General features: G+C 43.6%; 1 protein-coding gene across 4 annotated transcripts in view; it reads left to right on the forward strand.

Moving 5' to 3' along the window:
* The window catches only part of LOC133149872 (tensin-2-like), a 48,457-nt gene that overhangs the window by 31,374 nt on the left and 3,282 nt on the right, over nucleotides 1-13,801 (forward strand). For all 4 annotated transcript variants that reach the window (XM_061272062.1, XM_061272064.1, XM_061272063.1 and 1 more), the window contains exons 4-20: nucleotides 2,333-2,371; nucleotides 2,841-2,882; nucleotides 3,429-3,478; nucleotides 3,767-3,950; nucleotides 4,222-4,272; nucleotides 4,366-4,488; nucleotides 5,196-5,260; nucleotides 5,777-5,860; nucleotides 6,062-6,174; nucleotides 6,534-6,594; nucleotides 7,156-7,231; nucleotides 7,868-7,997; nucleotides 8,704-8,769; nucleotides 9,306-9,422; nucleotides 9,845-11,371; nucleotides 11,448-11,613; nucleotides 12,306-13,462. In XM_061272062.1, the coding sequence (XP_061128046.1) occupies nucleotides 2,333-2,371; nucleotides 2,841-2,882; nucleotides 3,429-3,478; nucleotides 3,767-3,950; nucleotides 4,222-4,272; nucleotides 4,366-4,488; nucleotides 5,196-5,260; nucleotides 5,777-5,860; nucleotides 6,062-6,174; nucleotides 6,534-6,594; nucleotides 7,156-7,231; nucleotides 7,868-7,997; nucleotides 8,704-8,769; nucleotides 9,306-9,422; nucleotides 9,845-11,371; nucleotides 11,448-11,613; nucleotides 12,306-13,462 (4,051 nt within the window). The remainder of the gene's footprint in view (nucleotides 1-2,332; nucleotides 2,372-2,840; nucleotides 2,883-3,428; nucleotides 3,479-3,766; nucleotides 3,951-4,221; nucleotides 4,273-4,365; nucleotides 4,489-5,195; nucleotides 5,261-5,776; nucleotides 5,861-6,061; nucleotides 6,175-6,533; nucleotides 6,595-7,155; nucleotides 7,232-7,867; nucleotides 7,998-8,703; nucleotides 8,770-9,305; nucleotides 9,423-9,844; nucleotides 11,372-11,447; nucleotides 11,614-12,305; nucleotides 13,463-13,801) is intronic.

A 13,801-nucleotide genomic window follows, 5' to 3' on the forward strand; every position in this document is an offset into this window, starting at 1 on the left:
ATACAATACAATACAATACAATACAATACAATACAATACAATACAATACAATACAATACAATACAATACAATACAATACAATACAATACAATACAATACAATACAATACAATACAACTTTTATTCATGTAGCGCATTTTACAATTGGAGCTCTAACAGAGTATGTCACAAAGTTCATTATTGAATCCTGAGTTCATCCAACTTTTTTTTACAGTGCTCCTACATGATTACTAACTTTAAGTATTTACTATTTTTATTCAAGGTATTGAGTAAGTCGTTGCTTGCATGAATATTTTGTTATTATTAGTACACAAAAATCCATCCGTTTTCTATACCGCTTGTCCCCACGGGGGTCGCGGGCGTGCTGGAGCCTATCCCAGCAGTCATCGGGCAGTAGGCGGGGGACACCCTCAACCGGTTGCCAGCCAATCACAGGGCACACAGAGACGAACAACCATCCACACTCACACCTAGGGGCAATTTGGAGTGCTCAATTGGCCTACCAAGCGTGTTTTTGGGATGTGGGAGGAAACCGGAGTGCCTGGTGAAAACCCACGCGGGCACGGGGAGAACATGCAAACTCCACACAGGGAGGGTCGGAGGTGGAATCAAACCGGCACCCTCCTAATTGTGAGGCGGATGTGATAAGTACACAAAAATGTTTAAAAAATTATAAACAGTCATTAAAATACAATTTATACAATATCATCATCGTCATCATCATTAGTACTTAGTAACTATTCATAAAAAGATGTCTACATTGTGCATAATTCTTTTCCATTTTTAAAAGGTGTTGTCATTGTGAAAGAAACCAGTAGTTACTTTTCAGAGCTGCATACGTATAATAATTTTAGTCTGGTTCTCAAAGGAGCACCAGAGGTAGTTGATTACTACTCGTTTTTCTCCCCAACCTTGCCAGCCTCACTGGATGAACTTAAAGATTTAGAGACAGAAGCGGTTCCTGATGTGCGGTCATCACTAAGCCCTCATTCATTGTGCTGTCTTGGTAAAAAAAAAAACTTTTGGACAAAATGCTTGCAAAAAAACGAGCGGCTATGTTGGCTTTTTACAAAAAGAAAAAATACTCAATTGCCTGTTAATGTGATTCAGGCGTTCAGTGGAGGGAGTGTTGTTGGATTACAACATCCCGCATTTCATCCCAGAAAATGGCTTTCATATGCTGATACAGACTCATAAATAGATTTTGATTTTTTTGGACCGTTCACATGCTTGTAAAAAAAATAGACCCGATCCAATGAAAGAGACGAAAAAGACGTTAAGAGCCAAGCCGAAAGTTAGTCAGAATTTGGGCTAAGACCGGGAATGAGGAAAAACACCAATGAGCCACAACATGGAAGAAGAACAGAGATTAATTTCCCTGTGGGGATAGAATACCATCAATTCTTAGACTAAGTCATGAACAGACCGCTATTTGACAATCACATCCGGATCTGCTTCTGGATTTAGCTCATTATCTGTCCCTCTGCCTTCCTGTTGATTCCTGTCATTACCGTACAAGCAAACTTATGTGCCTATGTGGAGATGCCCCCCCCACATACACACACACACACAAGTTCAGGGCCTGTGCAGCTTCCTTTGTGTGCTGGAGTAGATACACATAAGCCCTTGCCCTTTTCCTGTGTCCAAATAAACAGTCCAAAAAAAGCCAGATGATGAAGGAGTTGCCTCGTGTTCATGTTTTTTGCTCCCTCGTGTGTTGCATCCATTATGTAAGCATGACTGTGCCACTACCTTCTTCATTAAGACAGCTGTCCAAAGTTCCTACTTCTTTTGGAATTGCAATTCTTTGACAAGAAAGCTAACAACAGACCAGTGAATCACATGCCACACATCAATCTCAGCCATTATAGTAGGCAATTATAAACATTTGGAGGCAGGGTGTATCATTAGTTACTAGTTTTTTAGCAACTGATCACTTTGAATCGCCTAATGATCCAGATGTTCTTAAAGAGAAAGCCAACCCAAAAATGGTCTTTACAGTAATATGTTGGATGTGTCTAAACACGACATTCTGTTTAATATTGTGTTAGTAGAATATGAATTAAGCAGCAACATTCACCCGTTTTCTTCCATCTTATTTTACCACTTGCTGTCGACTGAAAATGACATCGCTGGTACCAGGTCTTAGGTCACAAGCAATCACGGCTCAGCTTCAGAAAACTGGTGAGCTGTGATTGGTTGTGACTTGGTGGACGCAGCACTGTGTTTCAACTAGTTGGGTTGCACAGAATATTACAAAGAAATTTTGGGGGTTGACTTCCCCCCTTTAAGCATGTGTCTGTTAATCACATGCAGCTTCCCTTGTGTTTTAGGTGACCACAGCATGTATCCCAGCTCCTGCCAATGACCTGGTAAGTCTCTCTTGTGTGCCCAAACTTTCCTAAAAAGTGTTCTGTATACAAATTGACTTGATATACTTTTGAGCTCTAGGCTACAATACATGTTTTTTTTTTTTCCAAAACCACTAAGTGATTTTCTTCCCCAAATTTCTTCTGGGAAGCCGTTTGTGCAGTCAGACGGGTTTGGCTCCGTTCATTTCTTGTGCTCTGCACGATTCCTGTCCTGAAGAAACATTTAGATGTTGGTGTAGGAAGTAGCAATGCTTCTCCATTAAATAATCTGTTTGTTTTATTAACTTTCCTCTTCTTCCTGTACACCCACTGCTTTTCACTTCCTTACATTTCGGACTCTTCCCCCCCCCCCCCCTTTTGCATATCATTTACCCCCTTCTTATTCTTAATCCCTGTATTTTTCCCCCCTTTCTTGTTGTTCCTTTCATTTTATGCCATTTTTCTGTCGTCTTTCCTCATTTTCTTCCAGCAACGCAGAGGGACAGCTCCGTCTCGAAATGCCCAGCACCTGGTAAGCATCTTTAAGTTCTCTCTCTCTCCGTCTACATTCTGCAGACAGGGGCCACGAGGCAGGGATAGCTCAAGTGGTATTGAAATCCCAAGTGACCCATCATTGTGTCAGTGGATGGATGAGGCAACTTTGTAAAATATATTGAAGTCCAGTGAATGGCAAAACATTTACTTTTTCACGTTGCCATTTCATCTGTTTCCCCCATTATCTTTAGTGTTACAGTCATTGTAATTTTGTCATTTAGATTCATATTCACTCAGAAACAATATGTCTTTATATATCAATAAATGAAATTGTATTACAAGACGTTTTCTCAGTCTCGACACTTTTCTTAATTGCTTCAGGAATCAGAATCAGAGTCCAATCACGTTACACTCCTCTATGTTGCCATTTTTTCATTGCATCCCTTGGTTGCTGTGATGATGAATGATTCATTTCTTAATTTTATGCTTGACAGCAGCATCAATCACATTCGTTTTCTATTCATAGAAAACAACAGTTGATTTTTTCCCCCCATTGCATGTTTTAATCGGATTCTCTCTCCAGGGCTCCACAAAGTCTTTGACTTACACCAAGCAGAGGAACACCCTGCCAAGGTAAAGGTCGTCTCATTCTTCCATTTATGACCTGGCCCATGAGTTCTTTCCTCTAAAGAGAGGAATTTCTGCCTGGGCTTTCTTCTGCTTGTGTCTTGCACTTTACTTTTATTACTACTTTTTCTCACAATCAGTCACCTCTCCTTCATTATAGACGCTTAGATTTAAGCCCGTGTTAATTTTACTAGCTTGTTTTGGTGGTCATAACTTCATAAATGGGCATGTTCATGTCAAGATAGCACATCCTGTACAATTTTCAGTAATCTCAATCCTCACCACGTTACGCAGGAGCTTCAGTGCGGACCGTGTGATGGAGCGAGTGATGGAGCGCCATTACGACTTTGACCTCACCTACATCACAGAGAGGATCATCTCCGTCTTCTTCCCACCCAAGCTGGAGGAGCAGCGCTACCGCCTCAACCTGAAGGAGGTGGCCGCCATGCTCAAGTCCAAACATCAAGACAAGTATCTGGTGAGGGAGACACAGCAGGCAAATTATGACTAGTCCCTGTTTTATGCATATCATGCCATTTATAAACTTTACACAGATCTGATTGGCTGGATCGGGTCGGCAGATATTTAGCACTTGATGGAACTTGCACAATACAATGAACTCCAACTTTACTTTTTTTCTTAATCACCTTATTAAGCTAGACTTGAGAAAATATTTAAAGAACATCTGATTGTACAGTGTTGAATTAATATCAAATCGATCAATCAAGATGAATCTTTTTCCATTTCAGCTCCTCAATCTCTCCGAAAGGCGCCATGATATGAGCAGACTAAATCCAAAGGTAGCGTTACGTGCTGCATTTGTCATTTCATCAACCTTTCTTCAACTCTCGTCCTCTCACATGATCCTTTCCTCCGGCTACGTCCAACAATAGGTTCATGACTTTGGCTGGCCTGACATGCACGCTCCCCCGCTGGACAAAATCTGCGCCATATGTAAGGCCATGGAGACCTGGCTGACCTCTGATCCCCAGCACGTGGTGGTCCTGCACTGCAAGGTCAGAGTTTATGGGTTCACTGTCTATTTCAGACAGATGTTTTAGGCATTTCCCAGGGTTGAAAATGCACTGATGTACTCGTTTGAAAAAATTCAATGTAGGGCAAAACATTTTCAAATTATGGCGAGGAAGTTGGATCTAGCCCTGTGCATACCACCATGCAAAGATTGTAACAAATATTTGGAGAAACGATAACTGCTCAGAGACGAGCAATAAGAAGGGTGCCCAAGCACTAAGCGGCTTGGCCAGAATGTTTATGGCTTCGGTCAGGGAGAATTTAAATCCTGAACCCAGACCATATCTGTGATGTGCTGTCCCTCCAGTAATTCACTCCCGGCTGTAAGTCACAGTGAAGATGGGAGTAAACAACTTCTTTGGGCAATGCAGAGCCCTTCACTGAGAAGCGTGCTCTGACTAACAAGCTTAATTTGTGAGTGCAGTGCTGCAGCCGCCTTTCTGCTATCTGGAGGGGTTGCATTAGGAATTTGATGCTGGAATGTTCTTGGAATGCTTCAGGATGTTTGGAAAAGAAAATCACGGGGAGAGCTTGATAATTTGAGCATAGTCACTCGGGTATGAGTCTGATTGCATGTTAAAAACCGTCAAAATAAACTCCTTTTAACTACAAATCCTATGTACAAAACTTACAAAATGAATGCGTTATACTATCAATATATTTTACATTGTTGTTGCTATTCCTCCTGCAGGGTAACAAAGGCAAAACAGGAGTGATCATTGCAGCCTACATGCACTATAGCAAGATCTCAGCAGGGTGAGTGTCTCAAACATCAACTTCGCTTTATAGTTCATCAAACCTGATCAAAAGTACATTTTCATTTGGTAGCTGTTGAATGGGAATGGAACCTTTGCTGTCAAAAATGGTCATTGACCGTACAGACATTTTTTTAATACACATTTTAGCATTGATAAGTCTAAAAATAAGTTAATGTAAAGACCTAAGGGTAATAAAACTCCCAAGCCCTAAATTTAATGACAAACAACAAAGCTGCAATTTGTAGGTGATTTCCCTCATGCATGTAAAGCTTTCCTCAATGTGCAAAAACATAGCATTTCCATTCTGACCTCCCTGAGAAGTTTGATGAATTAAACCTTGTGGCTTTAGCACAGGAACACTGGAATCCTGTGGCCAGTGCCAGCTGTATCCTCTCCATGTCATTTCTGGCATGAAGAGTGTCTGGTGTGAGACGCATCATGGACATTTTCTGTTGAAAGCGCTTGTGCGCGCGTGTGCGTGTGTGTGTGCTTATGTTCTTGCATTTCTGTACAGGGCGGACCAAGCTCTCAGTACTCTTGCCATGAGGAAGTTCTGCGAAGATAAGGTGTCCACTTCTCTCCAGCCATCCCAAAACAGGTAGACAATGAGGAAACAGAGTCAGGGGTTGGGGGTGAACTTTGTTTGAGGCTACGGCAGCTCTTATTCACTTTGACTGTATTCTCTTTGCTTGCCTTGTACGTGGACAATTGATAATTGTTAATAAATTGTTCTCACTTTCCATCTTCTGATTCCTGTGAATACTTTCACTCATGCAAACATGTTTTACATCTCTCTCAGATATATCTATTACTTTGGAGGTCTTCTGTCAGGAGCCATCAAGATGAACAGCAGCCCACTCTTCCTCCACCAAGTTCTCATCCCGTCACTACCCAACTTCCAAGGAGAAGGAGGTTTGTTTTTACTTGCGTTGATAGCACTGCTACAGCTATGACAAGCGAGATTAAGAGCCAAGGTCTCCATCAGGTGGGATGGGCATGATCATGTTATGATTTGAGTTTCTCAGATCCATGTCGTCCAACAAATTTTAAAATGTGGTGTGCGGGAATGATGTATCAACAGGTCTTCCAGCTGAATCCCAGCAATGCTAACCACGTACACTGTCATAGTTGTTCACATTCAGCACATCACCCACACAGACACGAGTGTTTGTCTTTAATCTGATGATGAACTCCATCAGGATGGAAGAATGGCGGTCAGCACATTCCTCTGACTTCATGCTGATCATCTATCTGTCCGAATGTCTCTACAGGTTACTATCCCTTCCTAAAGATCTACCAGTCCATGCAGTTGGTCTACACTTCAGGCATATAGTGAGTGTCGTGGCAAAAAAATAATGTGAATATTTCTCTTGTAGCGATACGTAGCAATAGTCTCTTTGTCTCTGAGTTAATTGCTGCTGAATCTTGTTCTTTTCAATTCAATCAACAAACAAGTGAGCCAGCATTATGTTAAAATGTCACGGCCTTGCCTTCATTTCCATGTGTAGGCAAGATTGAAATAATTCTAAAAAATCAATCAAACTCATTAATTTCTCATCTTTTGTCACAATGCTCCACCAGATTCGATTCACTAGATGCTGTTCTTTCATACAGTTTTTCTTTTTTCTTTGTCCAGGAGCTTTGTGTTACCTAAATGGAGTATCTGGTGTTTATTATAGGCAAGGCATTTATTTCTACAAAAATATTGTAAAGTAAATGTCGAGCAGCAGATTAGTGGCACCACCTTTTTTTCCTGTGCACCACATGCCCTATGGTAAAAATGAAAAATTAAGCATCCGTTTGAGGTGAAGCATTAAGTCAACGCATCATTCAATTGTGGCACAGCATCGGCACAAAGTCTACCATGTGTTGTTCTCCCTGTTTGGTCTACAGTGACCTTCAAGGAAGCGGGGGAAGGCGACTGTGCGTGACCATCGAACCAGCACTATTGCTCAAAGGTGACATCATGGTGAGTTCACACTGAGAGGAAATGACAGAGAAACCAAGATAAAGTAAATACCGTGACATTATCAGAAACAAACATTTACTAAATATGGCAGTCCGTGGACTCCTGCCAATGCCAATGTACGAAAAAGTAGTCTTAAACTAAACAGACCACCCCAGACTTAATTAGTTTTTCCTTTAGTTTTGCAATACTGTATGACCACTTAAAACGTATTTCGGTTGTTCTTTTGGGTTTTGGCTTCATCTATAAATATTTTCCTCCCAAAATGCCATTTATACATTATACAGAAAATATCTTAGAAATTCTACCTCGTTAGCATTCCTTATTCCCGTCAAAAGGAATTCTAAAACGAAACAAAATAAAATCCCAATTGAAGAAGAGCAGAGGCTTTTTTTCTGTATATCATAAATAGCAGTCCCCTCGTAGTGGGAAAATACTGCCTCCTCATCACTTGTTTACCTCAATGTTCAATAAATGGCACCCCTGAATCTTGTGATCAAATCAGGCATAACAGATTTATTGTCAAGATGTGTTTTGTCTCTATTGTGAAAGGGCATAATAATACGTTTTCAACCATGTGCTGTACTCTGCTTACTGTACTTGCAATGCGTTGGCCTCACCCTCTGCTGCTCCCTGCAGGTCAAATGTTACCACCGACGAGCCCAAAGTGCTGACAGGGACAATGTGTTCAGGCTCCAGTTCCACACTTGCACCATCCATGGAGCCCAGCTATGGTTTGGCAAAGGAGAATTGGACGACGCTTGTACAGGTACCTTCATCACGAGGGGTGCAACGGTACATGGCAAAATACTGAACATTTGGGTCCGCTTTGCACGGGACAATGCGCCTTACGCGGGATTTCGGTACTTCATTTTACATTTTACATTTACAGGCCATCGTGTTTGTGTATGTGCCTGTTAGAGGCTCTTGGTTTGGGTTAGAAGGGGTTAGAGTTAGGTTTAGTGTAAGGGGTTAGCGGCTAGTGGTTCGTGTTAGGCGTTAGGGTTTAAAGTGTCGAAATCATTATTAATTACATTAATCCCAGACTGTTGTACCGTTGCACCCCTAATGGGTACTGTATATTATAAATTGTTAGCAGGGTTCACTTGGGGTCTTCCACTACCAAACAACTTCTCACTTTCAACAGTTCTCCGATTGCGTTTGTTCAGCATAGAACAATACAGAAATTGTTTGGTAAGGGTAGACCCCAAGTTACAGTCAATGAAGTGTCACAGATGTACTTAAATACACTTTTGTGGTTTTATGCAACTGAGAACACATCTGTGGAAGATATTAATTTGTACGAGAGGAAACAATTGAATTATAGACTACTGTCAACATTTATGGTGTCATGACGAGATATGATCTACTGTGAATGCTCTGATGTTGTGTGGATGATCTGAATCGCTAATCTTTGTGGTCTTTATGGCTCTATCTATGCAGTTATGCATGTTTTTCATGTTTTTCTCCCCTAGATGAACGTTTTCCATTGGATGCCACAGTGGAGTTTGTCTTTTCCTCTGGACCTGAGAAGATCAAAGGTCAGTGCACTCATTGACGTAATAATCTCCAGTTCATCTCTGATTCAGAATCACAATACAAATCAATGTCAGTGTCAAAGCCAAACAGGCACCTCAAATAATATTGGAAGATTATATTAGCAAAGCATTACGTGCGGAATCAAGTCATTCTCAGCGGATAAAAAAAAAAACAGCTGACCTTCCCAACCCAAACCACATCAAAAGTTCCTCTTCATGCTCAAGTACTACCCTGTTTGTTTTCATAGTTCACTGCAATTTCCTGCCATATTAGCACATTTGGGGGACTGTTTAATTCAGATCCTCATAGTAACATTTGGAACAGTAAACTAGATCTTGACTGATTTTTATACTGCGGGACATTTAATCGAGATGGTTATTATTATCATTGGCAGATGAGTAAATCATATGACATTGTGGAAATGTATCTTTACTTTCCACTCCACCCCCCCCTGCCCCTTTTTAATACTAACTCCTTACCGCATATGGCAATATCTACTGACTCAATGTTTAAACTCAAGTGTTACATCTTTCCACAGGTCGTGAGTACCACAAAAATGACCCAGCTGTCACTGTCGATTACAACACTGCTGACCCTGTAGTTCGCTGGGATTCATACGAAAACTTGAACCAGCGATACCAGGACAATCTTGAGGGTAAAAGATATTTAAAGGCCAACTTAAAGTGCTATTTCTACCGAATGCTGACAAATGGTGTCTACAATGGTGCAAGACATTCAAGTTAAGAGTTAGTCCATTAACAAATATCCAGATGCAAAATTACAACTAAGATTTTCCTCTCAATTCACTTGACAGCTGGCAAACGTTTATACATACATATCTGTTAGCAGGTCCTACACAACTAAAGTGGAATAGCGCCAAATGTATTATGTGAGCACTCAAGTCAATACTATCACTTGGCTTGTAGTGGACTGGAATTATTGATTCTGACTTTTACCAACACATAGAGCATGACTTAGACTTGGACTCAACTTTATTTATCACTTGGGATTACTCCTTCAGGTTCTAATAGTTTATACTTTATGAGTAATAAACCAAGGGCTGTGTTTCTGTCACAGATATTGCCCACACAAGAGGTCCTCTCGATGGCAGTCTCTATGCGCAGATAAAGAAGCGACGGGGTCCAAGTTCTGGCTCTCTTTCTTCAACCAATGGCAGCAGCCCTGGAGCAGAGGATAGACCCGATCAATTCCTCTCTCATCGCTCTGATTCCGCTCTTTCGGCACACTCTAGCCCTTTCATCCAATCCTCCATCCATCCCGATCTCCATGAAGAGACATTACGTCCACCGCCTCCGACCAGGCAAGAACGAGAGGAGCTTGAGCGTCTTCTTGGAGGCATTGAGGGAAGGAGGGATGCCGAGCGAGAGACGGCCATTCTGGATGACGGTGATTCGTCACCTTCGGAACAAACCGGGACGCTGAGGCTCAGCCGGTCCTGTTCCTGCCGAGATGGATACAGGTCCCAGCGCTGCGCAGAACCCGGGTGTGACCGCACCCTCCTAATGCCAAACGGTTACTGCCTTGACCGAGCTCCTGGTACCAATGGGCACCATGGCGCGACTCCTCCTATTTCCAACTCAACTGCTCCTCCCTCTCACATGGACCTGTGCCAGCACTACAGTCCACACCCCCACCAGTCCCTCCCACCACCAGACTTGGTGTGGGATCGCCAGAGCAACCAGCAACACTGCCTGCACCGCTCCTGCTCGGAAGCTACCTCGTCACGTCATCTCTGCCCCTACCCTTCACTTGACCTTCACAATCATTCTCATTATCCGCTGTCTGCACCAGGTCGGCTCTGCTGCCGAGAGGATGATTATAGTCCCTACCATCTTCCTCCTCTTGCTCACAGCCACCACCATCCCCACCCTCACCACCCCAAATCCTCCACCAGTCCACCCTATCAAGAAGTAATGCTAATGGAAGGTCTGCCGCCCCCTGGCTGCTCTTGCAGGGACTGCAGCATCAGGAGAGAAGAGGCGTCGGCAGCCTATCACAGCCTGAGGCTTGATCGGGGCGACGCCTATCACTGGGACAGAGAGGCTGAGCTTCAACAGACGGGGTTACGAAGACCCAGGGAGGCAGAATTAGCTCGAGGAGGATCAGAGAGTCATTGGGAGAGGCGTGGCAGAGAGTTCTCCCTTCCTTGGGAGCGAGACAGAGAGGAGCTCCAATGGGAGAGAGAGAGAGAGGCGGATTATTGGCACAAGAGGGATACCATGGCCTCCTATGGGCCACAGGGTCACAATCTCCCTGCCTTCAACTTTGACCCTTTGCCATCATGTCATCCTGCCTATCCAGAGGCGTCACGGTCCCACGCTCATTCCCACCTTGACCTCAAGTACAGCAGCAGTAGCAGCGGCTACCAAACACCCCGGCAGGCGTGCCTCTGCTCACCGTACCAGCCGTCGCCGTCTGAAAGCAGGGGCTACGCCTCAGGCTACCAGTCTGAGTCCACTTCGCCGTTGCCACCTGCGTCCTCCATGATGGGGCCCTGTAGCCATAGCAACGGGTCATCTGAACATAATCACACTCACCACCGTCACCATCGAGACACACAACACAACTCTGACTCAAACACTGGTGAGACACGCTTTTCAGTTCGCACATTATTTTATCGGTGTTTTATTTATTGCGACCGAATTTTGTCATTATGTAGATGTCATTCGTAACTCTGGTGAAAGCGTGGGCTGGAGGGACCACATCACCAACGGCTCCTTTAAAAGGGGTCACAGAGAGCGACACGGTGCGTGTTCTACTCCATCAGACATGTCTGGACCGTCCACTCCCGTCCATACCAGCAGTCCTCTACGTACACAGGAAAGGTATTATTCTGATCCAATAGATTTTCTGTGATGACAAAATGCAAGACAGTGTATGATTGCAGATATTGAGTTGTTTGCATTCAAACAACAAGCACTCAGATAAACTGAATCCTATATTACTAACTTTCATCACACTACTTTCACTTCCAAATGTATTATCTGGATTGGATCCAGTTGAAACTTGATCCACATGTTAGCTTCTGAACTTGCCGGGCGAGTTCATATAATACAATTTTAGTATGTGCTCCCATATAGAATATAATTCTATTCTTTGAAAAATCCATTTTAACAATCCAAACATATCGAGACAAATGTAGAGACAATGAAAAAATCCTTGGTGGATTTGGAACATATTCCCTCATTAATCTTGGATTGCAAATTTCTCATTTTACACAAATGTTTGATTCCGGAAATGTGCTCTTCTCAGCTCCAGCACAACAAAAAAGGTGTTGAACATCTGAGCAAAAGATGTTAAAATTGTTGCTGCAACTCGATGGTTTTGTACACATTGACGATCCTCTTCCGTAAATTTGTGACTAAGCAATCTCAAATGTTTCCTGACATTTGCACTTGGATTTAAAATTAAGCGTTAAAGTTTGTGTTGTGATGAACATTTGTCTCGATATTTATACTTAGGTATATGTTGATGATAATGTCCAACATTAATAATTATGCATATACGTACATTTTAGTCCCAGTCCAGGGAGAGAGTACGGGATCCGGAAAACAGTCACCAATGACCACGAGGCATCACAGCCCCAGGATGGGCACTACTCTTCTGGTAACGTCATCCCGGAGTCCACGGAGATCTCCAGAAGCACCTCACCAATGAAAAGCCAACCGTCAAACACAACCTCACTCACTCAAACAAACACGCACAACCACTGCACTGCACCAACTGTTCCAACTTCGACAACCGCCCCGTCGCAGCAGCACTGTAACCACGGTGCACCATCATCAACACAAAACACTTGTTTGGACTCTGTGACGACAACCGCGTCAAACCAGGGATCCCTCCACCCCTCTTCATCTGCACTGCAAACCTCACCTGCACCAGCCCACCACCCCCAACAACCCACTTTGGATACCTCCCATCCGTCTGAGGCTGCCACGGTGCCTTCCCCATCGACTCAGGCGGTGTGTCATCCTCCGAGCCAGACCCAGGCCACCAACTCGGTAGCCAGCCCCTCGTCGCAGGTTAATGGATGCTCTTCCCCAACTAGGAGTTCTCTCCCTGAAGCCCTCAAACATAGCAGCAGCTGTACAACTTCCCACACAATGCCAACCCCTGCACCGTCTTCCATCCTGTCCACATCCAACGACACGGAGGGATCCCCCATTTCAGATAGCCCCGTTCCCGGCTTTGCCACTCTGGGTAGGAAGTTGATGATGAGCGGCTCTGACCTCCACAATCGCAACCACATTCCTGTCCAGCACGGACCCCCTCACCATCCCTACCCAGGAAATGAGCACAATCCAGCTATAGACATCAATAAGAGGCACTACAACTCCGTTCACCCCCCACAACTTCATCAAATATCCGTCTCCAACTATTCCACCATCTCCATCCCGCTTCCTCACCCACAGCCGCCCCTACCGGAGAAACGCCACGCTCAACCCTGGTCACCCACTGAAGAAGGGCAGGCTCCGAAAGCAAGTGTGAGCCACTCTGGCAACACTCCGCATCAGCACCATGTCACCTTCTCACCCACCGTAGGGGAAATTGCGCCTAGTGAACACCAAAATGATGTTGGGTCTGAAGACCATGAGATTGGAAACAGAGTCAGTGTGAAGTTTGTCCAGGACAGTTCAAGGTTCTGGTATAAGCCAGGCATCTCTAGAGAACAAGGTAAGTTTCGAAACTCCACAGAGGACCCTCTGAGGACCAACACATTGCATTCTGAGAAGTTCATCAAACAATTAAGATTTTTCTCATAAAAAAGAAATAGGAACTAGTCCCAATCACACTACCTTTGTTGACTGGACAGGCAATATTTCAAAAAAGAAATCTTATGCATATATAGTTCTGTTTCACTTAAATAGTCACTATCCATTCAGCCCTGTTCGACAAGTGCAGTGGGCGTTGGTTACCATGGTAACCAGAATAGCATTAGGGAGTTACAAATAGCAGCTACTTCTGGAGCAGCTAATTCTGTGTTTTCTGACATTTAGGAAATGTTTAAAATGA

Source organism: Syngnathus typhle, linkage group LG2, assembly GCF_033458585.1.
Source record: "Syngnathus typhle isolate RoL2023-S1 ecotype Sweden linkage group LG2, RoL_Styp_1.0, whole genome shotgun sequence".
NCBI classification, from domain to species: Eukaryota; Metazoa; Chordata; class Actinopteri; order Syngnathiformes; family Syngnathidae; genus Syngnathus; species Syngnathus typhle.